This window comes from Thamnophis elegans, chromosome 13 (assembly GCF_009769535.1).
Source record: "Thamnophis elegans isolate rThaEle1 chromosome 13, rThaEle1.pri, whole genome shotgun sequence".
NCBI lineage: Eukaryota > Metazoa > Chordata > Lepidosauria > Squamata > Colubridae > Thamnophis > Thamnophis elegans.
The window spans coordinates 37,897,814-37,925,345 of NC_045553.1; the positions used below are offsets into that span (position 1 = coordinate 37,897,814).

The 27,532-nt window shown below is 41.7% G+C and overlaps 1 protein-coding gene across 5 annotated transcripts in view; it reads left to right on the forward strand.

Moving 5' to 3' along the window:
- Nucleotides 1-27,532, forward strand: part of ST3GAL4 (ST3 beta-galactoside alpha-2,3-sialyltransferase 4) — a 160,637-nt gene that overhangs the window by 103,197 nt on the left and 29,908 nt on the right. For 3 of the 5 annotated variants that reach the window (XM_032229149.1, XM_032229152.1, XM_032229148.1), the window contains 2 exons: nucleotides 17,154-17,232; nucleotides 26,024-26,105. In XM_032229149.1, the coding sequence (XP_032085040.1) occupies nucleotides 17,154-17,232; nucleotides 26,024-26,105 (161 nt within the window). The other 2 variants (XM_032229150.1, XM_032229153.1) reach the window with 2 other exon arrangements.

Genomic DNA, 27,532 nt, shown 5'->3' on the forward strand with positions numbered 1-27,532 from the left:
ATGGAAACAGACCAAGGAGAGATTCAACCTGGAAATAAGGAGGAAGTTTCTGACAGTGAGAACCATCAACCCTTGGAAGAGAAGTTGCCTTCGGAAGTTGTGGGAGCTTCATCACTGGAGACTTTCAAGAAGAGACTGGATTGCCACCTGTCAGAAATGGTGTAGAGTCTCCTGCTTAAGCGGGGTGGGTGGGTGGGTTGGACTAGATGACCTATAAGGTCCCTTCCCACTCTGTTACTCTGTACCTGTCTTCTCCAAAAGAAAGGAGCACCTCAAGTTATTTTTCCATGGACGGGATGAGAGGGATGTCAATCAATGCTTTTTCAAAGTTTAAGAACCTGTGGATTTGAAGTTCTGTTGGACATGGCAGGACTTATACAAATAGTCCTTGACTTACAACCTTTTTTTTAGTGACCATTCAAAGTTACAACCACACTGAAAAAAGTGACCTAAGAATGCTTTTCACACAGCCACTGCAGCATCCCCATGGCCACGGGATCAAAATCCAGACGCTTAGCAACTGATTCATATTTGTGACATGAGTCAGTCAATCTTATCAATATTTATGAATATTTATCACAGTTTCCCGGGGTCATGGGATCCCCTTTTGTGACCTCCAGACCAGCAAAGTCAATGGGGAAGCCATTGACACTTCACAACTGTGTTACTAACTTAACAACTGCTGTGATTCACTTAGCAACTGTGGCAAGAAAGGTCGTAAAATGGGGCAAAACTTAACAAAATCTCTCGGCGACAGAATTTTTGGACTCAGTTGTGGTCATAAATCAAGGACTGCCCATAATTGTGTAACATGCAGTGGAATATTGTCTGGGGTTTTTCCCCCCCCTCATTGAATGTTGCCTTTAAGTCTTTTGGAGCTGGCTGTCATCATGCACTAACAGGATACAGTGATTCACCTTTAAATGGGTAGGTGTCAGCCTTTTGAGGTAGTCCAGTCCAGGAAACCAAAATTATGAGTATAAATCTACTTTTATTGTAGGGTTTCAATCACAGAATCTGACAAGCCTTAATGTACCACACCCAGCCTTGCTTTTCGTGTTCCAGAGAAGTAGGGAGAGTCAACTACGATATCAGATTAGATGCTTGCTGTGGATTCAGATTTTGGTTCTCGTCCCTTTGTCTAAGATGCAATGTTTCCTTCTGTATGTTAAGGTTATTCTCGCAACAACCCATTACAATAAGTTGTTCTGTTTCCAGCTTCAGGGTAGAAATCATGGGCTTGTGTGAAGACTAACTCATGTATGACCCTGCTTGAATCAACTTTTTTTTCCTGGTGCTACCCCTGCTATATGGAAAGCATGCATTATGCTGTTTATTTATTACGTTTTTAAAGCTGCCTTTCACACCAATATAGCCAGGCTGGGCAGCTTATCATATAATGAAGTGGTTAAAAAAAAAAATTAAAATTAGAAAAATTGAGTAGAAAAGTTAAAAAGTAAAGACCAGCCTGGGTGTGAGAATCTTTTCTATCCCATCAGCCTCTCACAGTGTACAGGGGGCACCAGGCCAATTGGCAGAGCCACATTTTTAGCCTCTTCTGGAGCCAGATCTCACCTCTGACAGGAGAATATTCCAGAAGATGGGGGCCATAGCAGAGAAGGCTGTTCTTCCGAACCCCACCAGCCGAAATTCTTTTTCAGATTCTTTTTGGATCCGACGGGATCCAAAGTAGATCCTTTCCGCTAGAAACAGTGGGGCGAGTTAGACCCATCGTTGGCAGATGCTTTTCCATCGGGGCACTGAAATTGTTCAATACTTTACAAGCAGTTTTTGATATCCAACCTTGGGAAGTTTTAAATATGGAGGATAACCAGGGGTAAGATTCAGCCGGTTCGGACTGGTTCAGGTGAACCGATAGCTACGACGATCAGCTGGGAGTGAACCGATGATCAGGTGGGCCCGCCCCCCCACCCCTGCGCTTTACTTACCTATATCCTCTCAGCTGATTCACGTGGCAGAGCAGAGAGTTAAGCCTCAGCTGTGTTACTCCCCAGAAGTAATGTGGAAGGTAAGTTTTGTTAAAACTGCACAAAACATGTGCAGCGCGCATCAGACGCAGGCACGCTTGGAGCGCTGGTGTGCAAAACATGCACTCATTGAACTGGTTGTTAAACCAGCAGGATCCCACCACTGAGGATAGCGAGTCGTCTTTTACTTTAAATGCAAATAAGATGCAATACAAATGGCAACCTTGTGTTAGCTGTCCAGAGCGATTGAATAAAGCTGTGCGGTCCTTCCAATTCAAAAGATCTTTCAGCACACACGGAGTTCTCAACTAGCCCTTTTCTTAATCCCTTGGTTCAAACGTGTGTCTGAGATTGTGCTTCAGACCTGGATAAAGATGCAGCTGGAGAACGGAGGAACATTTAGAAACCCAGCTCCTCAGTTGGTTTCTGAAGTTGTGTAACCATCAGTACTTAATGACAGTAAAGGATAGCAATAGCAATAGCAATAGCAGTTAGACTTATATACCGCTTCATAGGGCTTTCAGCCCACTCTAAGCGGTTTCAGAGTCAGCATATCGCCCCCACAGTCTGGGTCCTCATTTCACCCACCTCGGAAGGATGGAAGGCTGAGTCAACCTTGAGCCGGTGAGATTAGAACCGTTGAATTGCAGATAACAATCAGCTGAAGTGGCCTGCAGTACTGCACTCTAACCACTGCGCCACCTCGGCTCCAGGATGATTGAAGGTCTGCAAAAATGGACTCAGAATCAGAAGAGCTAAACTATAGAATGAGAATGCTGATGGGCTAATCTATCTGGGAAGCTTTAATCCAAATTCCTACAATAAACAGGAGGTTAATCCATTCCACATCTGATTCTACACCGCCTCATTTGAGTGGCCTCATTTGACTGTCTACCAGCTTAGTTTTTCACGGAAAGGTTGCAGAGGTGTAGACATTTCCTTATCAAACTGTGCTTAAGAGAAACCTTCAGGCATCTGCAATGTCTCCTAGCGAGTGTCCTAGGATTGGAAAAAGCTGTAGCCCCTCAAAGACAAAAAGGCATTAGTGATGTTTTTACCTTCAGCCTGGAATCTAACCCAACAAGTAGGAAATTGAGCGTTGCAAAATATCAAATGAGGAAAGAATCACGAAAGGAAATGATTGCTTGTGAATCAAGATGCACACAATGCAGTGGCAGAATTATTCTTTAATGGGGATCTTATTCTGAAGTTGCCTTTTGCAAGATCAGTTCTGCCTTTGCGCAAATCAGATACTGTACTTTGCTCTGAACTCTGGAAAGTCCATCAGAAGTGAAGGAAGAACAACCATCAGCCAAATATCCAGCTGTCCGTTGCTCTTTCATGACATTCAACCCAAAATTGGCCCATTTAACAGTGCTAATTGTGTCAAAGGCTATCTGCTCGATCCGGCTTTAATTATTTAGCTTTTTATGAGTTGTTTTAATCCCACCATTATTATTTTTTTATAAATAACTTAAGGTAAACATACCTATCTCCTAGTGCAGTGTTTCTCAACCTTGGCAACTTGAAGATGTCCGGACTTCAACTATTAGAGCAACTCAATGCATTCGCTGGCTGGGGAATTCTGGGAGTTGAAGTCCGGACATCTTCAAGTTGCCAAGGTTGAGAAACACTGTCCTAGTGATTGGTCCAAAGTCACCCAGTCGGCTTACTTATTTAAGGCAGCCCTAGAACTTACAGTTTTCTGGTTTCTAGCCTGTTCCTTTAACCACTAGACCAAACTGGCTTTCTTTTTAATTACCTGGTAGTTTCTTCATCAGACGCTATTCACTGACTTTAAGAGAAATCTTCAGCAATGTCTTCTAAGTGAGAGTAGAATTGTAAAAGGCTGTAGCCCCCTTAAAGGCAAAGAGGCATTAGTGGTGCTTTTCCTTCAGCCTGCAATCTAAACTTTTCTCAGCATGTGGGGAATTGAAGTTTGTAAAATACCAAATGAGAAAAGAATAACACAAGAAAATGATATAGTGTGAAACAAGATGCATACAGTAGCCTAATTATTCTTTAATGGAGCTTTTGTTCTGAAGTTGCCAGAATGGAGAGGTATCTAAAAGGATATGATCTTTTTTATATTTTATAATGCCAATAAAAAGTTCTTCTGGGGGAGAACCAATGCAGAGCACTTAAAAAATTGACCTATGATGTGTTTTTCACACATGACCATTGCATCATCTCCATGGTCACGTCCTCAAAATTCAGGTGCTTGGCAACTGACTCATATTTATGACGGTTGCAGTATCCTGGGGCCATGTGATCCCCTCTTGTGACCTTTGGACAAGCAAAGTCCATGGGCAAGCCAGATCCACTTAACAACTGTGTTACTAACTTAACTGTTGTGATTCACTTAAGAACTGTGGCAAGAAAGGTCGTAAAAATGGGCAAAACTCACTTAACAAATGTCTCACTTTGCACGTGAGCAGGGCTCAATTATGATCATAAGTTGAGAGCTACCTATTATCTCTCTCTCTCCATCTAAAAGCAACTCCTTTGGAAAAGAGATAGCAAGGAAATCATAGATAATGAGAGCTGCATTTTATTCATTATAAAAGCGACCATCGCTTTGAAAAGCTTGACTAATATTATGCATCATGTGACTGAAAGAAAGCCAAAAAGATTGTTGTTCAACGTTTCATTCTCAGTGTGAGACAGACTATAATATTGAGGTAATTTGGAAGATATTCAGTATAAATATTGAATCCGTGTGCAGGAATTACTTTAAATGGAGATCCTGTTGAATGCTCCTACTATTATCAATACCAAGAAGCTACCACACAAATTCTATAAAAGCAGCAGGCTGCTCTTTATGTATAGTGGCAAAGAACAGCTCTTAGCAAAACACTAGTTAATTGTTGCTAATTTAGGGTGCCTGAAAGTACACTATTGAGTGCTTCTGGCAGTTGGGTGCAGTTAAAAAAAAACGCTGCGTGTCTAGAAAAACTGGCTGCCTCAATTGCTTATTTGCTTTGCTTTTCAAGATCTATCCCGGAGCAGTAAAATTTTGAGATTAAAGAAGGAGGGTTAATTTATGCTTTTAGAATCTGTGATCCTGGAAGGGCGAAAACTTGAAACATAGGTATGAAGGGTAGATCACCCATTCGGATGGCGGCAAGCCTCTAAGGTTAACTTTTGTTAGAAGAGGGTGATAGAGCTGTCTCCCTGTTTAAGATACTCCCATTTAGCTTGATGGCCAGAGCAGTTCGGTGGAGGGAGGAAATAGGAAGGAAAAGGTGAATCACTATAGGATTATTGTGGTTTGTTGGCAGTCAGCCAGATGTTTAGTTTGGAGTTGGCATTTTCGTCACCCTGTGGAGCCCTCCCAAAGACCTGGGACAGACAGAGGTGGAAATTCGATGATGTTAGACGTATCCTGGTAGGATGTAAGCTGTTCTGAATAACGTTGCCTTCTGCTGATAGTGAATTTGTCAGTGTCGATGACATATAGATAGATAGATAGATAGATAGATAGGTAGGTAGGTAGGTAGGTAGGTAGGTAGGTAGGTAGGTAGGTACGTACTGTGTCACAACCCCTGGTATGCCCAAATATGGGAGGAAGCATACTGCTTCCTTTCTCTGACTATCGGCTCATCACAAGAGACCATCCAGACAGAATGCCAATATTTTTACTGTTGCCTTTGTTACATTTGTGTTGTATTTGAGCTGATAAATAAATAAAGGGAGACTAGTATAGATCTATTTCAAGCTATTTACCTCTCATCAGCTAGCCATACCCTTACTGGGATTTGAACCTGTGCTGTATTACATATTAAGCAGTTGTGTTAACCACTAAGCCACAAGGTTCTCCTCCTTTATCAGCTGAGCCAGGGAAATAGGTATGTATTTAGTGTCACAACCCCTGGTATGCCCAAATATGGGAGGAAGCATACTGTTTCCTTTCTCTGACTATCGGCTCATCACAAGAGACCATCCAGACAGAAAACCATTATTTTTACTGTTGCCTTTGTTACATTTGTGTTGCATTTGTGCTGATAAATAGCTTAGACTTCCCAGTAAGGGTATGGCTAGCTGATGAGAGCTAAATAGCTTGAAATAGATCTATATATATATTTAAAGTCACAACCCCTGGTATGCCCAAATATGGGAGGAAGTTCACTGCTTCCATTCTCTGTCCATTGGCTCGTCATAAGAGACCATCAGGACAGAAACCCAATATTTTTACTGTTGCCTTTGTTACATTTGTATAACAAATACAGCACAAATACAACACACACACACACGTGTGTGTGTATGTTGTGTTTATATATATTTGTCAAAGACGTACAAGATAACAAGTATAGGAATGAACATAAACGTGAACAAAGGAAGAAAATACAAATAAATGGGGACATTAAGACAGGGATAGTAGGAATGCTGGTGCGCTTATGCACGCCCCCTTTACGGACCTCTTAAGAATGGGGTGAGGTCCACGGTAGACAGTTTGCGATTGAAGCTGTGAAGGTTTGAGGCTGTAACAATGGATTCGGGTAGAGCATTCCAGGCGTTGACCACTCTGTTGCTGAAGCCGTATTTTCTGCAATCGAGTTTGACACGTTTAACCTTGAGTTTGTACAGGCAAGACGTTATAGTAGAAAATTGTGTGTACTATGCTTAGATTGAACCGCAGATGGCACAGTTCCAGATTGACCAAGACCAAAATTTCAAGCCTGGTGTTTTAGGGAATTCTATTGTGAGTAGAGGAGTGGAGGACTCTTCTTGTGAAATACCTCTGCACCTGCTCAATCGTGTTAATATCTGATATATAGTTTGGGCTCCAGACCGATAAGCTGTATTTAAGAATTGGACATCTGAACTTTGCTCGATGCTATCTATATTAGTTGTCTTGTCAAAAATTGTTATTGTTTTCTTATATCTCTTACTCTTCTAGGGATCTGTTTTAGGACTACTATTTCTCTCTCTTTATATTTCAGTGTGTCATCTCCGTAATTGCTCTTTTTTGCTTTCTTGGTACATCTCACATGTACTTCTCTAGGGAGTTTGTTTCTGTCGCCTATCTAGTATATACTCTAAATATTTCATTTCTCCCAGTGTAATGAACATTGTTGTAAACACTGTGATTATTTTTTTCAAAAGTATTGGTACTCACACAACACACTGTTTAATTGAAAATGGAATTTTTATATGTTAAAAAAAAGTATGCAAAAAAAAAGTGCAGTACTGCAGGCTACTTCTGCTGATCACCGACTGCCAGCAGTTTGGCAGTTCGAATCTCACCAGGCTCAAGGTTGACTCAGCCTTCCATGGGTAAAATGAGGACCCTGGTTATTGGGGGCAATAGGCTGACTCTGTAAAGCACTTATAGAAGGCTGTAAAGCACTGTAAAGCGGTATATAAGTCTAAGTGCTCTTCCTTCCTTCCTTCCTTCCTTCCTTCCTTTCTGCACAGTGATTAGAATGCAGTATTGCAGGCTAATTCTACCCACTGCCAGCTGCCAGCAGTTCAATCCTAACCAGCTCAAGGTTGACTCAGCCTTCCATCCTTCTGAGGTTAATAAAATGAGGATTCAGATTGTTGGGGGCAAGAGGCTGACTCTGTAAACCGCTTAGAGAGACCTGCAAAGTACTGTGAAGCGGTATATAAGTTTAAGTATTTTTATTTTTTTTTGGTATTTGGTATTTATTGCACATTTATAGGCCGCCCTTTTCCCTGAGGGGACTTAGGGCGGCTTACAATCAAAGGGGAAAGGGAGTGCAGGACAATACAAAAAGATGTGAACAAAATAATTTAAACAGTAAAACTCAGCATTCACTCGGCATTCGGGAGGGGCAAAAGTAAACTTATCCCCAGGCCTGACGGGCTAGCCAGTTCTTGAGGGCTGTGCGGAAGGCCTGGACGTGGTGAGGGTACGAATCTCCACGGGGAGATTGTTCCATAGTGTCGGAGCCGCAACAGAGAAGTGCTATACCCCTTCCTTCCTTCCTTCCTTCCTTCCTTCCTTCCTTCCTTCCTTCCTTCCATCCATCCATCCATCCATCCATCCATCCATCCATCCATCCATCCATCCATCCACCTACCCACGCACGCACGCACCCGTCCATCCATCCATCCATCCATCCATCCATCCATCCATCCATCCATCCATCCATCCATCCATCCATGATGCACAGTGGTTAGAATGCAGCATTGCAGGCTAACTCTGCTGACTGCCGGGAGTTCAATCCTGACTGGCTCAAGATAATTCATCCTTTCAAGGTCAGTAAAATGAGGCACGAGATTGCAGGGCGGGCGGGGAGGGGTGGGGAATAGGCTGACTCTGTAAACCGCTTAGAGATATATAAGTCTTAAGCTATTGCTAAGTGCTATCATGCATGAATGTCTATTTTCGGTTCTTTGTGGTAGCTCAGAGGATAAGGAGCTCTTTGGGTGTGATGGAATGTACTGTAGTCAGGAGGTGGATCTCCAAGAGGTGGGGATGCATTCCAAAAGGCTACTCAATTTGTGTGTTATGTGTGAGAGAAAGAGGAGGGTGAAGACAGCTTAATAATTCCCAGAGTGTATCATAGGTGCAGATAATAGAGTCTCCAATCTGCAAGCTTCCCTGCCCCCCTATAGGTGAGAACCAATAAAGAACTCAGAAGAATCATCCTTGGCTTTGGGCCTGACATTGGATATTTCATTGAAAACGGGGATAGAAATGGTTTAAATAGCAATAAATAAAAGTTTTAAAACTCTCTCAAAAACAACTGAAAATAATGTCAATTGCGTAAGACTTATAATGTGTTGCCCCTCATCCTGAAGACTTCATACTATCCTCATAAGTTGCAGCTGTCATTAATGTCTAAAGATTTGGGAGTGAGAACTTGGAGAACTCTGAAGAAATCCAGTTTGTCCCCTGTGTCAGCATTCCAAATACCATGTAGAATCAAATCAGAATCGAAGGCAAAACTATGCTTAAAGTTCCAATTTAATAAAGCAGGCATGTTGGCACATAGCTGTGGGGTCCCAACTCTGGAAGTTACATCGGAATCCCACCCAGTTAAAAGTTCATGATCTTGTCCCCACACCCACAATCCATCACATGGTCCAATCTCCTTCTTCCACGCTGGCGTCCATGTCCAGCTTCTTCCGGTCAGGTGTACTGGTGTGGAGTCAAAGGATGACCTTGGCTTCTAGCAAAGAATGAAAAACAATACATTCCAAAATCCTACTCCTTCTAATCCCCCCTCCCATTGACTATACGTAAAGAAACAGCATAATGAAATAAGAGAAAGTGTAGCAGGCCAAAATTCTAAAAGGAATATAAATGCAGGCCTGACACCAGGTTTATCTTGATCACAGATTAACAGAGTTGGACGGGATAGGTCATCTAGTCCAACCCCCCACTCAAGCAGAAGGCCCTACATCATTTCTGACAAACGGCAGTCCAGTCTCTTCTTGAAAGTCTCAAGTGATGAAGTTCCCACAATTTCCGAAGGCAACTCTTCTATTCCATCGGTTGATTGTTCCCACTGTCAGAAAGTTCCTTCTTATTTCCATGTTGAATCTCTCCTTGGTCAGTTTCCATCCATTATTCCTTGTCTGGCCTTCGGGTGCTTTGGAAAATAGGTTGGCCTCTTCCTCTCTATGGCAGCCCCTCAAATATTGGAAGATGCTCTCCTGTCTCCCCTGGTCCTTCTCTTCACTAGACTAGTCATGCCCACTAGACTTGCTGACTTTCTGACTCATTAAAGGGAAGGCAACACACAGCCATAGGTTTACTAGTCTCAATGATATCTGGTATTTTACCCAGTTCTAAGACATTATGAGACACTGTCCGTTTTCCATGAAATGAAATACCTTCTCATAGAAATGTGCCTTGAGGGTGAATTTCAAAATTTACAGTGTGAATATTGTCTTTTAATGAGATGGTTGGAATGAGAGGAAGATACAAGATAAATGTTCTGTGGGCCCTGGTGTTGGAGTATCTAGCACCTCCTTTAAAAACATTGTGACGGGATTCATCAAAAGGTGTCGAAACAAGATACCCAGTTCCTGCAAGAATCCTGAGAAGGGAGCAGTCAATTTTAGCAGAACCAATGACAGAAATGAAGTAAATATCCTGTTCCTGTTCCTCGTAACAAAGGAGGGTTCATCTCCTTGAGTTGAAGATATACAAAGTACACTTGGCTGAGGTCCATTGCTTGAGTTATCAGCTTGCCAAATCTACAGTAAATATTTAATAGCCCTTGTGACAATGCGATTGCATGGCACGAAAAACCAATTTAACCAACCCATCTAGGATGTTATCTCTTTTCTTTTAGTATGATGGATTCCAGAATGTTCAATTAAATCACAAATGAGGAAAGCTTTATTATAGACCAGGGGTGTTAAACTCGATTTCATTGCATCAGCGTTGTGTATGACCTCGGGGCCGGTGGCAGGGCTGGACTGGGCCTAGCTAGCTCGCCGTCACTCATGTCGGGGGCACCTGTGGTGGCCCAAGTGCTCTGCCAGTGAAAATGGGTTCCTGAGCTCCATTTACGGCTGTGACAGCCTCCTGCAACCCTCTGCCAGCAAAAATGGAGCTCAGGAGGGCCACACGTGGCCCTTCCAAACTCTGTTTTCTCTGGCAGAGGCATCGCGGGCTGGTCTTTTGCCGTTTCCAGGGTGGACCAGATCTAAGGACCTCACGGGTCAGATTCGGACCCTGGGCTTTGAGTTTGACATCTCTGTTATACCTCTATGGAAATTCTCAGTCATCCAGATCATGGTTGTCCCAAAGGTGTTTTTTTCAAAAGGCCTTCTGAAGAAGTTTCTTGAATGAGAGGCCCAACGTCTTCAAGGAAAATCAAAGTCAAGTTGGCTTTTGAAAAAAGCACTTTTGGGACGAACTGGCATTTAGTAACCACAGCCAGAAACCATGGCCTCTCAACCACCTGGTTTTTCACATATAACTTCTTCTGTTTGTTGTTGCCCATGATGTTACATTCACAGCCGTACACAAACAGATACCTACGCCCATGGTGTCACATTCATAACCATACACAAACAAAAATACACCCATATATGTTATGTATGATCTTTCCTTTACTTGCTATTTACTCTTAGCTTTAATCATATTCTTTTGGGATCTTGAATTTCCTCTTGAAAAAGCACCTTTGGGACAGTCTCTTAAACCGCCCGGGGAGTGCTGTAAAACGCTAAGAGGCGGTATGTAAGTTTAAATGCTATTGCCACTTTTCTTTTTTTCAGAAATACTTACTTGTAACTTGAGCAAAACTTTACCAGAATGTAAACTAAGGATCAGGAATCAAGGCATTTGAACAGAAGATGCTGTCTTGTGTCTTATCTTAGCTACTGCACTTCTTTTTAGTTCAATTTTGTTATTTTATTCAAAACGTTAATATACAAACTCCCAAAAAAGAAAAGAAAAAACGAAACGAAACACAGCTAAGCAAGATTCCCCCCCCCCCAAAGTGCATTAACAACACAAAACATACATATACATGTTTATGAATTAACTCTTGTACTTTTATGCTCTCCCATGTACAGGCCCCAAATCTATATACTGCTAAAATTCATGTCTCTCTAACCTTTAATTGGGCCAAACAATGCGTTATAGAGCAAAATATTTACAACCAAGGGACCTCAAAGAGGCTAACCAACAGAATGCTGGGCCCTTTAGTCCCATTGGAAAGACATTGTGGAAATTTCTTGCCGTCGTTAAGTGAGGACTACCTGTGCTTCTTGTCTCTGAGCCTTAGAAGCTGTCTTATCCCCATAAAATATAAACTGTGGTCTGGCTAATTTTATAGCGCATCATTTTATGAATCTACAAATTGTTGTTTGGTCTTGGCTAGCAAAGATAACCAACTTGCGGTTTTCATAGTGTGTTTTACGCTGATCTGTAATGAAATAGCCAGGTGGGTTCCTTGCTGCCTGCAACAGTTAAGAGAAAATGGAGAAATGGCTGCAGAGGCTTCCTAGCAGGGCTGGCTGTTTTGAGACATGTGGTTCCCTACTTCCTGGAGACCAAAACAGCCTATAGCAAGCAAGAATGCACTGGAGCAGGCCTCTTCTGGGACAACTGGAGTAGAAAGTGACTATTGAAAAACAAAGATGGATTGAGAAAATTAAATATGTCATTAATGATTCCATGATAGCTGCATATTTTGCATAAATGTGGCGGGGAAAGAGAGGGAGAGAGAGAAGTGGGGGAGAGAGAGAAGGAGGGAGAGAGAGAGAGAGAAGAGGGAGAGAGGGGGGAGAGAGAAAGAGGGAGAGAAAGAGGCTCTCCTGCTTGAGCTGGGGGTTAGACTAGATGAACTACAAGATCCCTTCCAACTCTGTTAACCTATCACAAAAAGGGAGAGACGGGAGTGTGTTTTGCAAATCTAACAAGGCCTGGACCAATTAAAGGCTTGGTTTCGGAAGCGTTTTCTGATTTTTGCATGTATTTTTTTAAAAATCTGTGTACAAAGCCTTGGTGGTATACTTAACTCTTTTCACTCTTGCAGTGGACAGAAAGCATGAAAAAGGGCATCTCCCAAAATAAGCGACCAAAGTCATTTTGTTCCTGAAATTCTCTCTCTCCCCCCCCCCCCCTCACCAGGCAGCTGGAAGGTGGAACTAAACTTCCAAAGCAAAGAGAATTGTAGATCAACAAGAGAGAGTAATTGGGGCCCTACTAGTTGAAAGATTTTGGAAAGTCCCTCCATCCTTTAGTCCATCATCCTCTGGAAAGAGGGTCATTTTAAGGCTGGAGGTCTCTGATCTACAGCTAGGGATCAAGGATAAAAAACAATTTTTTTTCATAGCTGTATTTCCGCATTTTTATGTTAAAAAAAATAAGCTGGGGGAGTTATTTCGCAAGTTTTGCACTTGGCATTGCAATCCATGTTTTGTTCTTCTGTTGCCTAGAAGTTTGCCCATTCATTTATTTCACTTCTTCCTTTGAGTTCCTCTCTTTTTCTTTCCCCCTTTCCGATCTGTTTTAGCTCATCACTTAACACAGTTCAGTTGAAATGGGTAAAGTGGCCCCCTTCCCACTTTCAGGGAGCAAGGTAGGTAATACACCGAAAACTGTATAATTATAATTAAAAAGGGAGTGGCTCTGATATTATTAGTTAATCACTTATCCTTCTTAGTTTGAACCCAAGTCCAGCAATGTCCCACAAATTATCAGAGGTGCTCAGGGCTTAGAACAAGAGAATGTTTTAATTATAAGGCTTCAAGACTTCCTTCCTTTCCTTCCATCTTTTTCTCATTTGTCTATGGAACTATTTTGATAGTTGTTTTTTTCCCTTTTCTGCAACATATTCGCATTACACATAAAGCAAGTTATAGTTTGCTCTTAGTTGACTGCCTCTTAGGTTGTTGCTATTTGCCATATTTGAAGCGGGGATTGTAAACATACATATATATTACATACATACATGCATGCATGCATATGAAGGTCTATGGGATGAAGAAGTATGAGAGAAATGCGGTGTAATACTGTGCATTTTTAGGCTGAACATGTTCGCAGAGCTGGATGTGAAGCAAGGATGCAAAACTGATGATGTTCATGTGTGGCTGAATTCAATTCTCTGCTCACTGAAAGGTGTTAGGAATTGTAGATCAGAAACAGGGGGAAGCAGGGGTTTCCTTTCCACGCCAAGGATATCTAGCACTGAAGGTCGAAAGTGTAAAAGCGGTTGTTGAGACCCAGATTGTTGTGTTTTGTTTGGGTTTGAGAAATCTTCTGAAGATCTCTACAAGGCTTGGTTTTATGATGTCTACTCTGTAAGGACAAAAATGGCTAGCTTTTAGAGGAAGGCTCCTTTCTCAGGGATTGATGGATTGATTAAGAGCCATCAAGTCAGTGGTACCTCTTAGCAGCATACATCAATTTGAAGAGCTGGACCAGAGGAGACATGGTAGCAGTGAGGGGGTGCCACAGAGAGGAAGGGAGTCAAGCTATTTTCCAAAGCACCCAAAGGCCAGACAAGGTATAATGGATGAACAAGGAGAGAGTCAACCTAGAAATAAGGAGGAACTTTCTGACAGTGAGAACAATCAACCAATGGAACAGAAGTTGCCTTCGGAAGGTGTGGAAAATTCATCCCTGCAGGCTTTCAAGAAGAGACTGGACTGCCATTTGTCAGAAATGGTGACCTGTCTCCTGCTTGGGCGAGGGGTTGGACTATATAAGGTCCCTTCCAACTCTGTTAATCTGTAAGATTTTTCCCCCATTGTAGAGTTTAGAGTTTAATAACATTTATATGCCGCCTGATCCCGTAGGACTCCAGGCGGATTACAATACAAAAATAATCAAAAAAGAAAATAAAGTAAGCTACAGGGAAGAAAAATAGATATAAAATACAATACATCATGCACTCCATTCTGAATGGGGCTGGATCGTATTTTGGGGTCAACAGCCCCAGGCCTGCCGGAACAGCCAGGTTTTAATGGCTTGCTGGAAGACCGAGAGAGTGGGAAGGGTCCGGATCTCTGCGGGTAGATCATTCAGCTACAGAGAAAGACCTCTCCCGAGTAGTCACCAACCGGCATTGTCCGGTCGACGGTACCCAGAGGAGGCCCAGCCTGTGGGATCTTATGGGTCGTTGGGAGGTATGTGGCAGGAGGCGGTCCCACAGATATCCAGGTCCCAAGCCATGTAGGGCTTGTATTCTATCTCTAACTTGGTCCTTCTGGTCTTCCAATGGTTCCTTCATCATCTCTGTAACTGTGTTGATAATCATCCTCGTCTTCTCTTTCCTTCTATCTTTCCCATCCTCAAAGCCTTGTCCAGAAAAATGGGCCTTTGCACAATGTGTCTGAAACAGGTTATTTTGATCATTTGTGCCTCAAGTTCAACCATCACGTTCTCAGGGGTAGCCTGCAGGAAGTAATTACCATTTGCCTACAATTTTTGTTTTTACTTGTTTCCTTGACTGTGTCATTGTGACCCCGATTGCTCTATTGGCTGAGTGTCCTCCACAAGTTAGGTTAGATTAAAATGGAGCCTGGATGATTTATGATTTAGCATGTTGTGGGAATGAGCCCCTTGCCTGCAAATGTGGTGCAGACAGAATATGAAGGACACCTTAAAATGGTTGATTTGGAACAGCTTACAAGTCTTTGAACTTACAGTCACAACAAGGGCCAGAATTTCTGTTGCAAGGTGGGTTGTTAAGTGAGTCACGCCCATTTTACAACCATTTTTGTCACGGTTGTTAAGTGAGTCACTATAATAGTTAAGTGAATCGTGCGGATGTTAAGGGGAAATCAGACTTCCCTCTTAACTTATCAAAAGCCAATTGGGAAGGTCACAAATGGTGGATCACATGACCCTGGGAAGATGCAGTCGTCATAAATATACGACAATTGCCAAGCCACCAAATTACCGAGTCACCATGTGACTCTCGGATGTGGCACAGTTGTAAGTGCAAGAACTGGTCGTAAGTCACGGCATTTGTCAAGAAGGTGACCGAACGGTGAGGGGGAAGGAAGATCCTATTTCCTGCTACATAATCACACTTTCCAAGCTGCTGTACTTCAGAGGGATTAAAATTGATCTTTTCTGCATTGGGTATCTAGAATAGAATGGAGAGATTTTATGATTTGGGGCAGGCTCTCTTTTTAAAATAAATAAATAATAAAATCAGGGCCGAATTGATTCAAACCGGACAGGAGTTCTTGCACAATTCATCAGAATCGGGGAATACGTTTTCCCAAACCGTTGTTTCATCTCTTCTTCACGCTGGTCAGGATTTATAGCACCGCTTGGGAATGAATGTTGAGTTCAAACATAGGTGTGTTCGAGAGTAAACAGGGAAAGGGGCATGTAAATTTTCTCTTTTATGAGAAGTGCATGACCAGGATGCTGAAATTCTCAGGGAACCGTGCAAAAGGTACGTTCTGCTTTCTCAGAAGGGTTTTGGATGGGAGCAACTTTATTCATGGGTGGAGAAGGCGGCCAGGAGAAAGGTTTTACTACTTCTTTCTCAACCCCATCATTGAAATGAAAGGAAAAAAGGGGACTTATGCAATCTGCAGGGTATAAACCTGTTGTTTTGTGTTTTAGTTTTGCAAACATGTTTAGCCATATGTTTCTGTGGTTGTTATATATTTATTACGGATGAGATCTTCCTTTAAAATTTGTTGAATGTGAAAAATTAGAATGCAATTCTTTGTATGATTCTTATTTCCCCCCCCCCCCTCCTCTGCGAAAATAGAATGTTTCTCCGTGAATATAGAGGCAAGGGATGGAAGCTAAAGTTTTCCCATGGTTAATTTTAGACAAACAATATTGTCTGTCTGAAAATGCAGGGAGAATAGGAACTATTTTTTGGTTTCTTTGCTGAGTGGATATACATATATCCACATATAACATTATAGAGCTGGCTGTTTTTAGTCAAATGCAAACGCATGTATTGCATGATCCAAGTTGAAAAGGCGTAAATATATATTGGAGCGTAAGAAAATAAGGTACAAAAAGGCAGTTAAATGTATTTATTGGCCATTTGTTGATAAATCTTCAGAGGTGCTCATTTTGAGTTCAGTAAATGAAACAGAGTGAATATTGATTACATTTGACAAGAATATTTACAATTGTGCTTCTATTTACCATCATTTTCATCCTTGATCAAAATTTAAACACATTCCAGATACGTTGAAAAGATTCAAATGCACTCTCTTTCTCTCTCTCCCTCCCTCCCTCTCTCTCTCAAAAGTGTTTGCAGAATTTATAATTCTGAGCAAGAGGAAAGGAAGAAAAAGTCTCTGAAATATCAAAAAGAAGCCATTGTAGTGATGTACTTAATATTTTGTTGACTGCTACAAACAATGTAAAACGATGTATAAAAATTGACATTAGAAATTAAAATTTTCAAAAGAAGAGACAGAAGAGCAGAAGGCAGCAGATGCTGTGTGTGTGTGTGTGTGTGTGTGTGTATGTGTATTTGAATCTTTCCAATGTATTTGAGATGTCCTTACATTTTAATCAAGAAGGAAAACAGTAAATAGATGCACAATTTTATCATATTTTCGTACATTTTATATATTCAATATTTCTTCCCCCCCACTCCTTGACTCTGTAGTAGTTTAATCACACGCTGTTGCAATCCAACTTTTGTATTTTTCAGTGCCCTACATGGGAAGGATATGTCCCAACTCTTCGGGTTTCCTCTGGGTGTGATGATATTTTTAACAAACATCTTCCTTTTTCAGGTAACTGCTGATGTTCGCCATGAGAGCCTCAGTTGCAAGACCTTTCCATACCTGCTGATAAAAATGATCAACAAGTCTCGTAAGTCTTTTTCTTTTTGCCTTGCATACCTTCTGCTGATCCGAAAATAAATATTTCAAATTGGCAGGGTTAAAGGGGGAAACGAAAGAAAGGAACAGTTCCTGAATCTTCAATGCCCGTAACGAAACCAACAAAAATAATATTTGCGCAACAATTTTCAGAGTCCGGTTGTTGTTGTTTTTTTAAAAATAGTTTTTAGTAAACTATTAGTAAACATGGACAATAAAAAGACATTCAAAGACAAATAGTAAATGTGAAAAAGAGGAAAGAAAGGGCAAAGAAGATTGGGAAAAGAAAGAAAGAAAATAAAAGAACGGAAAATAAGTGTAAAGAAGTGCTTCCAATCTTCTCAGCAGTTTTATATATAATTAAACTTTTCTCTCTAAGATGGCATCATATTTTCCTTCTTTCTATAATCCATTATTTCTAATGGAATAAAAATATTTATTATGCAAACATGGGGCTTCCTACCATAGATGGATATCAGTAATGTGTTTCCTCTAATCAACCAAGTCAATTTGTTTATCCCGGCAATGAACAATGTCAAATCTTGCCATATCTTTGTGAATAACAGAATAATTGAAGCTCAAAGGGACCTTGGAGGATTTCTAGTCCTGCCTTCAGGTGCTTTGGAGAATAGGTTCCCCCCCCCCCCTCTTCTTTATTGCAGCCCCTTAGATATGGAACACTGCTATCATGTCATGATATACAAACATTTTATGAGTGCACAGTAATATCTGTGCATCTCTTTGCAAACTGAAATCACCTTCTGTGGCTCTTTTTCCAACAGCATATCCACCACTCCTAAAAGGAAAAAGTTCTGGCTTTGAAAAAAAAATCATGTTTAAACTCTTAACTCGTGTATATATTTGAATCCAATTTTTATTGGCAAAATTATTATTTTCAGCCAAAGTTGTGATAAACAATTGACAGTCATTGCTCAATGAAGACCTTCGTCAAGAATCTCCTGTTCAATCAGGAAATCAGATGGCAGGGTTGGTTTTAGGTATTCGACTTGAGCATAAGACAGTTATTAAGTGAGGTTCGCCCCATTTTACAACTTTTCTCGCCACCGTTGTTATAAGTGACCCGCCGTAGTTGTGAAGTTGATAATAGCAATAGCAATAGCAGTTAGACTTATATACCGCTTCATAGAGTTGGGCACGACTAGAAAAGGGAAACCGTTACATGGAGATGAATACATGTGCACTTATGTATGTCTGGATCTGGCATCCAACATAGCAATAGCAATAGCAGTTAGACTTATATACCGCTTCATAGGGCTTTCAGCCCTCTCTAAGCGGTTTACAGAGTCAGCATATTGCCCCCACAGTCTGGGTCCTCATTTCACCCACCTCGGAAGGATGGAAGGCTGAGTCAACCTTGAGCCGGTGAGATTAGAACCGCTGAACTGCAGATAGCAGTCAGCTGAAGTGGCCTGCAGTACTGCACCCTAACCACTGCGCCACCTCGGCTCTTAAAACACGGTTGTTAAGGGAATCTGTCTTCCACATTGAAGTTGCTTGTTCATGCAGCCCTGAATCACAAATACATACATACAGTTGACAAGTCTCCAAATCGAAATATAACCATGGGGATATTGCCAAGGGTCATAAGTGTGACCTTTTTTTCAGTACCATAGTAACTTTGAACAGTCATTAAATGAATGGTTGTAAGTCAAGGACTACTCGTAATGGTCCATTAGGCTTTTGACGGCTCTCAGGAATTTTTTCCACACTGTAAAATGATATCCATCCTTTGTTGTAAAAGTTGCAAACATTTCTACACAAAACATTTATAATAAGAGGTTGGCAGATTATGGAGCCGAGGTGGTGCAGTGGTTAAATGCAGCACTGCAGGCTACCTCAGCTGACTGCAGTTCGGCTGTTCAAATCTCATCGGCTCAGGGTTGACTCAGCCTTCCATCCTTCCGAGGTGGGTAAAATGAGGACCCAGACTGTGGGGGGCGATATGCTGACTCTGTAAACCGCTTAGAGAGGGCTGAAAGCCCTATGAAGCGGTATATAAGTCTAACTGCTATTGCTATTGCTTTTGCTATGGGCACCAGGTGCCTTTCTGGTTTTAGTCTTTTCAATAACTTCACAAAGTTTGTCCTTGGTTTTCTTTAGTAAGTTCTGTTTATATAAACATTCACCCACTCTGTCAAAGGAAATTTCTTGACTGATACATAAAGTGGAATAATACTGGGGGAGCGCATAGGTGCATTATCTGAGGCAGGCTGGTGGTTTTTAAAAGACATCTAAAAAAATAACGATTGGCTTTAAAAACAAATATAAATCAAGGTTCTTGGCTTCTTATATTGTCTGAAGTACACTGTAGATTGATTGGGATAGCAATGCATTCCCAGTCACCAGTTCGATCTGTGGTTTTAAAGAGTTAAGTCTGACTAAGATTTAAGTCTTAGTCATCCAGGTCAGGGTTGTCCCAAAGGTGCTTTTTTTCAGGAGGCAACAGAACTTTCTGGGTTTTTCTTTGAAGACATTATGCTTCTCATCCAAGAAGCTTCTTCAGCTCTGACTGGATAGTGGGGAATGGAAGGGTTTCTATTCCTTGCAGACAGCTGGTCATTTGCATCCTTTTAGAGGGTCATTGAGGCCACTTGGAGGTTGATCTGCGTCCTCAGGGTCACCTGAGTAGTGCAAAAGGGTGTGAAGACGCTTTGCTGCAGGATATATTCCTCCCTGTTCTGACCCTCCTCGTCCCACACCAACACACACTCCGAGCCAAAGATAAGTTACGGCATTTAATGAACAGACAGACAAGTCCTTGGCAGCAAACCAGCACAGATAAGCCTTGGCAGCAATCCAACACAGATAAGCTGTGGCAACAATCCAGCCTACCAAGCTCACAATAATGTTCTCCAACGTTAGTTCCTGCGTTGACTTCTGCAAAAGGGCGTGTGCACAAGCAGTCCTTTTATAGTCTGGAGAGGAGCCTAATGACCAACAGCTGAGTGCAATTACCTCCTGTACTTGCGCAACTGTTCCTGACGCCTATTAGCTCTTCGGTGCCGGGCATCCTGGAACAACTCACTGCTGACGTCAGGAACACACTCCCATATCTCCTCCCCACTGGTCCAAGGCTCAGGTGCCTCCTGGTGGGCCAACCAGCCTCTCTTTGCCCTGCTTGGAGTTGGAACCCTGTCCAGGGTCCTCCACATCCTCCAGAGTTGACTCATAGGGCCCCTCGCTGTCGGAGTCTGGTGGCAGCTCCAATGGCTCCTGCTGGGCCACAACACCTCCCTGTTGAAGACAGATGCAGGCCTTCCCTTCCCTTCACTCCCTTCACTGTTGAAGACAGATGCAGGCTGTTGGGGATGAGTCTGTGTTGTCTCCATCTCAAACTGAAGCGCAAATGGTTTCTGTAGTCTTACATTTTTTTCTGGAAACCCGTTCATACTCTCGCCCCAATCGAAGAATATTCATCCCAAAGTACGTAGCTAAAAAACTATGGAGATTCTCAGTCACCCGGGGTGACGGTCGTCCCAAAGATGCTTTTTTTTCGGGTGGCAACTAGACCAGCGATGGCGAACCTTTTGTAAGGCTGAAAAATCAGCTGGCCGATGTGCGCATGCGCGCTGGAGCTGACGGCTCATGTGCCGGCAAAGATGGCTCCGTGTGCCACCCCTCCCACACGCGTGCAACAGGTTCGCCATCACGGAACTAGACTTTGGGGGTTTCTTTTTTCTTTGAAGATGTTTCGCTTCTCATCCAAGAAGCTTCTTCAGCCCTGATTCAGTTTTACAGCCTAACAACTTTTGTGGAAAATTCCCCAAGGACATGGATGGTGGCGTTCCGTGTTCTGAGATTTGGGAGTATTGGGTTCAGCCAGTTCGCACCTATTCGGGAGAACCGGTTGGTAACTTTCTAAGCAGTTCGGAGAAACGGTTGTTGGAAGAAATCTTTTGTTTTTCCCCACTTTACAGGGCTAATCCTGTAAGGAAGACAGGAAGGAAGGAAACATTCTGGTGTTGTTTCTAGCCTCATCTTTATTGCCCTGCTTACAGAAACTGCCTCTCCAGTTAACCCTTATTACCATTGTAACAACTAAGGCGAAGTTCCCCATCGACCTGAGTGACATTGACTTGGCCACGCCCACATGATCACATGACCATTCAGCCCCGCCTACCCAGCTGGTCATTAGGGCAGAGAACCGGTTGGTAAATTATTTGAATCCCACTACTGATTGGGTTGCACCCAAAGGTTGTACAATGAATACCAGCAATAATAACAGGGGTTAAAATAGAATGGAAACCTGATTTTTTTTTTATTAGGAATAATGTCTGCGAAATACAATAAAGAAATCCAATGTTTAATACGACATATAATTACGGCGGCAAGGATTGCCTTTGCCCAGAAATGGAAAAACAAATTAACTCCAAGCGAAGATGAAATAATAAGAAAGGTTATGGACTGTGCCGAAATGGACAAACTAACTAAAGAAATCCAGGGAAAAGAAGAATCAGAATTCTACCAGATATGGGATAAATGGTATAGGTGGATGGAGGAAAGAAACAAGAATCAATGAAGGAATATAACAAAACTCAAAAAATAATAGTTATGAGTAAAATAAGAGGGTTAAGAATGGTGAAATCCAAATGGAAATACAATAGAAGGGGAAATAATATAAGGTGAGTGGTATCGATTGATAATTGCTATTAGAAAGAACAGGAAGCTCCTGTTTGTATTGTATTGTGTAAATGTGGTGTACGTCTTAGGTTTTGTGTGTGTGTATTTTACATGTTTGTTAATTAAAAAAAAAATATTAAAAAGCAGCTTTTCTTCTCCATCCCCTGAAAAGAATTTGTCACAAATTTAGCCGAGATGGCTAAAATACCTGCATATCTTAAGCACCACTTAAATGAGAGATATAATGAGACTGGGCAAAATGGGTTGATTGTATACAAAATAAATATGGATAAACGAGATGTGGAAAAATGGATTGATTATATTCAAAATAAATACGGGACTAAGAAATTCCAGATAGCTTATGATTAACATCAGGACTGATATAAATTGTTTAAAGTTAGTTTAGCAAGGAGGAGCTAAGCTCAATGTAAAGAAATTATCAATTTTTTGCTCTTTTTTGCAATATATTTTAGACTGTTTTTGTTAAAGATTTATACCGTGTATGGGTTCTGGGAAGTGGGGGAGGGAAGGCTGGTGGGGGGGGGGGCTTGGGTGGGAGGGTGGGAGGGAGGGAGGTTTGACGAGGGATGTTAGATTTTAATGTAATATGATTGCACATGTATACTGTTTTATTTTTTCTTTAAAACTAGGATATGTTAAGTATATTTTTATGGAAGTATAAATACTATCAACATAGATTGGAGTTTGCTCAGAAGTGGAAATACACCAATGAGAGGAAGAGTGGGAAACAGAAGGGAGATAGGAAGAGAGGGAGAGGAGAGGGTAAGGGGGGAAGATGAGGATGATAAGGAGGAGTGGAATGTAGAGAGAAAGATGGGAAGAGAGGGATAGGAGAGACGGTAAGGGGCGAAGATGAGGAGGATAAGGAGGAGTGGAATGTAGAGAGAGGAGAAGGAGAAAGGAAGGGGAAGTAGAGTAGGAAAGGATGATGGAGGGAAGATGGGAAGTAGGAGAGAGGTAGAAGAAAGAGGTGTATGGAGAGCAGAAGAGCTAATAATGGGTTTTTATTTTGGGGGGCATTGATGACAAGAGGAACTGATGTAATCATTATTTATTACTAAATGATACTGGCTATGTATAGCATACATGTGATTGTATGTTATGAAAATGGAAATAAAAAATATGTTTTTTTTTAAAAAAAGAGTTTCCAGAAAATTGAGGGTTGATTGATTGTTTGAACGGGATCATGTGGAACTGCAAAATGAGGCAGAGGAAAGTTTCATGGGGTGGAACCAACCGCAGAGCTCCAGGTGGTTTCACCTCTGCCAGTCTAGTTCTTTTTGCCTACCTGCGTGACGATGAATGACTTGCGTTTAATTTTCGGGAACTGGCTCATATTTATGGCTAGTTGCAACATCCTGTAGTTAACATGAGTATAATTTGCAGGAAAGTCACAGGTGTACAACCGTTGTAAAAGGCGTCACTGATTACACGGTTGTAATTTACAATACTTGTTGCCATTGTCCAGAAAAGGGCAAAAAAATTGTTGGCAACAATTTGGCACTTGTGGCCATTGCTTGACGAGCATGTGAATCACATCACCGTTATAGCATCCCCATATAGTCATGTCACAAAAATTCATTTTTCATTTTCATTTTCCCTTTATTTGTATGCCGCCCTTTTCCCTGGGGGGACTCAGGGCGGCTCACAGTTCAAAAAAAAGGGGGGGGAAGGACAAACAATTTCTAACATAAAGACAATACATCATTATTAAAAACACAACAGTCACACAATTCGAGTGGGGTTAGAATCTTAACCCAGGCCAGCCGGGACAGCCAGATCTTTAGGGCGGCGCGGAAGGACTGGAGGGTGGTGAGGGTCCGAATCTCCACGGGGAGTTCGTTCCAGAGGGTCGGAGCAGCCACCGAGAAGGCTCTCCTCCGGGTAGTTGCCAGTCTACACTGGCTGGATGATGGAATTCGGAGGAGGCCTAATCTATGCGATCGTATCGGTCTAGTGGAGGTAATTGGCAGTAGGCGGTCTCTCAAGTTCAGATGCTTTGGCAACTGACTCATTTGTTTGACCATTGCTGTATCCCCTTTTTATGACCTTCTGAGAAGCAGAGCCAGTCGGGTAACTGGATTCACTCAACAACTAGACTACTAACTTATCAACTGCAGCGATTCACTTAAGAACTCTGGTGAGAAAGGTCGTAAAACAGGGCAAAAACGCATTTAACCAATGTCTTACTTAACGACAGATATTTTGGGCTCAATTGTGGTCGTAAATCGAGGATCATCTGTATTACAGTTCAGTGCAAGAGAGTCTGGTAACTAACAAGTTGGTACCCAAGGCCTTGGCACAGCAAACTAAGCTGACTTTATATATTTTTCTCTTTCTTTTTTACTTTCTGCCTGGTGTGTTTGTGAAGGCAGTCTATTAGGTTAGTTAATGGTTCAGTCCACTGTTCAAACCCAGAAAATGGATTAACCAAGTTAAGTCTGTTCTGCAAACTCTGCCAGGATGAAGTACTTAAAAGGAGTTAATTCGCTCGGTCCTGCATAATCTTCTTTTAAGTAGGTTGCTTAAGGGACTTTCGAGCCAGTTCACTTCGGACCATCTGTTCTGTTTTCTTTTCCTGCCCTGTTGATTTATAGAATTAATAGTGGAAACACAGCTGTAGTGTTAGCGAGTGGGTGTCATCTAAATAAAATTAGGTTCTCTGTTTTCGACATTGTTGAGAAATGAGAGGTAGAGTCATGTGTTTTTTAATTTCATCTTTAAAAAATGTGTCTTAAAACTGGGAGAACAAGAGGTGTAGAGGCTATAAATCAAGCCAGGCTTTTCCTTGGCTTACAGACGTACTTATTTTATTGGTTCAAACATATCAGTGCAAAAATACTTTAGTTTTTGTCTAAGCGTTTGATTTATTTCCCATTTCCTCCCCCTCTGAATACCAAGCGATATCCCAAACTTTGCTTCTCTTTTTTACTGAAGGAAAGCCCTCACTTATGACCACACCTGAGCCCAAAATTTCTCTTGCTAAGTGACACAGTTGTTAAGTGAGCTTTGCCCTGTTTTGCCACATCTCTTCCTATAGTCATTAAGTGAACCACTCTGTTGTTAAGTTAGTAACACAACTGTTAAGTGATTCCGGCTTCCCCGTTGACTTGGCTTGTCAGTTGGTCACAAAAGGGGATCACCTGACCCCGGAACACCACAACTGTCACAAGTATGAACCAGTTGCCGAGCACCTGAATTTTGCAACCGTTGTAAGTGTGAAAAAGTCAGTTTTTCCAGGGCCGCTAGACTTCAATCGGTCACTAAGCGAACTGTTAGAAGTCAAAGACTACCTGTACGCTGTTTTTCTCAGCTTCATTGTTTCTCCTGTTATCTGCATTGTGTTTGGCCTTGATTACAACAAGCCAAAAGTTGGAAATAAGGTTTCTTTTGCTGGTTTGAGCTACCCACTTTTAAACATAACTTGCATTCAAAGGTGCAGAGAGAGTATCAGATACAAGGGCTACAAACTTGGGGTTAGCAGAAGCTTACAAATTCCATAATGGATCTCTTTCCCAATGTCTTCTTTTTGTTGGTTTTTGTTTTAATGGAAAGCATTAGTGTTCCGAATATTGGAAAAAAAACCTGCCTATTATTATTTGTTTGTTCCTTCGTTCGTTCATTCATTCATTCAGATTTATTAAAACTAGCTCTCCTCCTCTCTTCCCCATTTTAGAGTATTTTATGGTTGAAAGGAAGGGATGCGGTAGCACATGGGCTAAGACGCTGAGCTTGTCGATCAGAAAGGTCGGCAGTTCGGTGGTTCGAATCCCTAGCGCCGCGTAACGGAGTGAGCTCCCCTGACTTCTCCCAGCTTCTGTCAACTTAGCCGTTCGAAAGCATGTAAAAAATGCAAGTAGAAAAATAGGGACCACCTTTGATGGGAAGGTAACAGCGTTCCGTGCGCCTTCGGCGTTTAGTCATGCCGGCCACATGACCACGGAGACGCCTTTGGATAGCGCTGGCTCTTCGGCATTAAAACGGAGATGAGCACTGCCGCCTAGAGTCAGGAACAACTAGCAGATATGTGCAAGGAGAACTTTTACCATTACCTATGGTTGAAAGAGTACCCTGTTGAAGGACCTGTATTTAATACTTTGCCTACTCTTTTCTTTGCTCAGGATGGAAGATACTTGGAATATTGGCCGTATTTTTGGTGATGGTCTGGTATACGATATCCCGGGAAGAAAGGTATATACCGCTGTGAGTGTATTTCTTAAAACAACAGCAACTGGATTATAGGAAGTTCATATATTCTTTGAGTTCAGCTCCCCTCGGCTGATTGCTCACTTTTCTTCTTGAAATCTGGGGCTGGATCTGATGGAATACTCTTGAGTCACGGGAGGAAGATCCACAACCAAAACTACTATTAGATCAAAGACATTTGAATCTGGGCCAGATCTATAATTCAAGTAAGCATCTCAGACAAACCCCACCTTTGTTTTAATGATAATAATAAAAGGAGAGATGGAGGAAGTACGTTCACACTTGCAAAATAAACTGCCCCCCTACTCCCATGCCCATCTCCCTTCCCCCTCCCGTGCGCTCCTTTTTCCCGCCCTGTCTATGATCCTGGCGCTTTGCCCCAAATCCATCAGGCGTTTCCCCATTGGTCCACTGGAGGGTGAACATCATGGCTGGTTTTCCAGATGAAGCTGCGAAGGAACTGACATCACAAACAATTGCCGCTCTAGGACAGCACACTCGCTCTCCTTAACGGCACAGGCGTTTCAGAGTTAAGCTGGAACACACACACACACAGTATTTGTTTCATCTGGGTACTAAGTTTGGTTGAAATTGCTTGAGGTGCTCCAGAGTTCTGCTGAAACATACATATATACATATATCAAATAAATAAAAGGAGAGATGAAGGAAGTATGTTCAGATTTGTAAAATAAATATTAGCTATGGCAGTAGTCTAAAGCAGGGAACTACAACACTAATACTACACTTATTGTGAGGTTACAATAATTATTGTAATTGAAGTCTTGTGCATTGCCCCTCCCCTGCCTATGTTCCAGAGAAACACACAAAGGGCTAATTCTAAGATCCTTATTTACATACCTACTGTAGAATCATTTTTTGTTTATCAGACACAGCCCATTGTGGATTTTGTTGCTACAACTCTATAATAAAAGTTATGCCAGCTTGCATGATTTTGCTTTCCTAGGCTGATCTTTCTTGGAGGACTGATGCCATGTAATTGCTTGTAAAAGCAGGAAAATAATCATAGTCAATACCCTATTTTCCCCCCCAAACAATTTTACCAAAATCTTGTTTGGAACTACTTATATCCTTAGGCACTACCTTGATATTTCTTAGGTCCTCGGTTCGGATTTGGATTGTTTAGTTTTCCCCAATTTCAAGATTATGAATCTGACTGTAGATTAATACTATTATTACTAAAAGTACTGCTAATATAATAAGAATCTAACTGCATTGTTTAGTTCTCCCCAATTTCAAGATTATGAATCTGACTGTAGATTAATACTATTATTACTAAAAGTACTGCTAATAATAATAATAAGAATCTAACTGCATTGTTTAGTTTTCCCCAATTTCAAGATTATGAATCTGACTGTAGATTAATACTACTATTACTAAAAGTACTGCTAATAATAATAAGAATC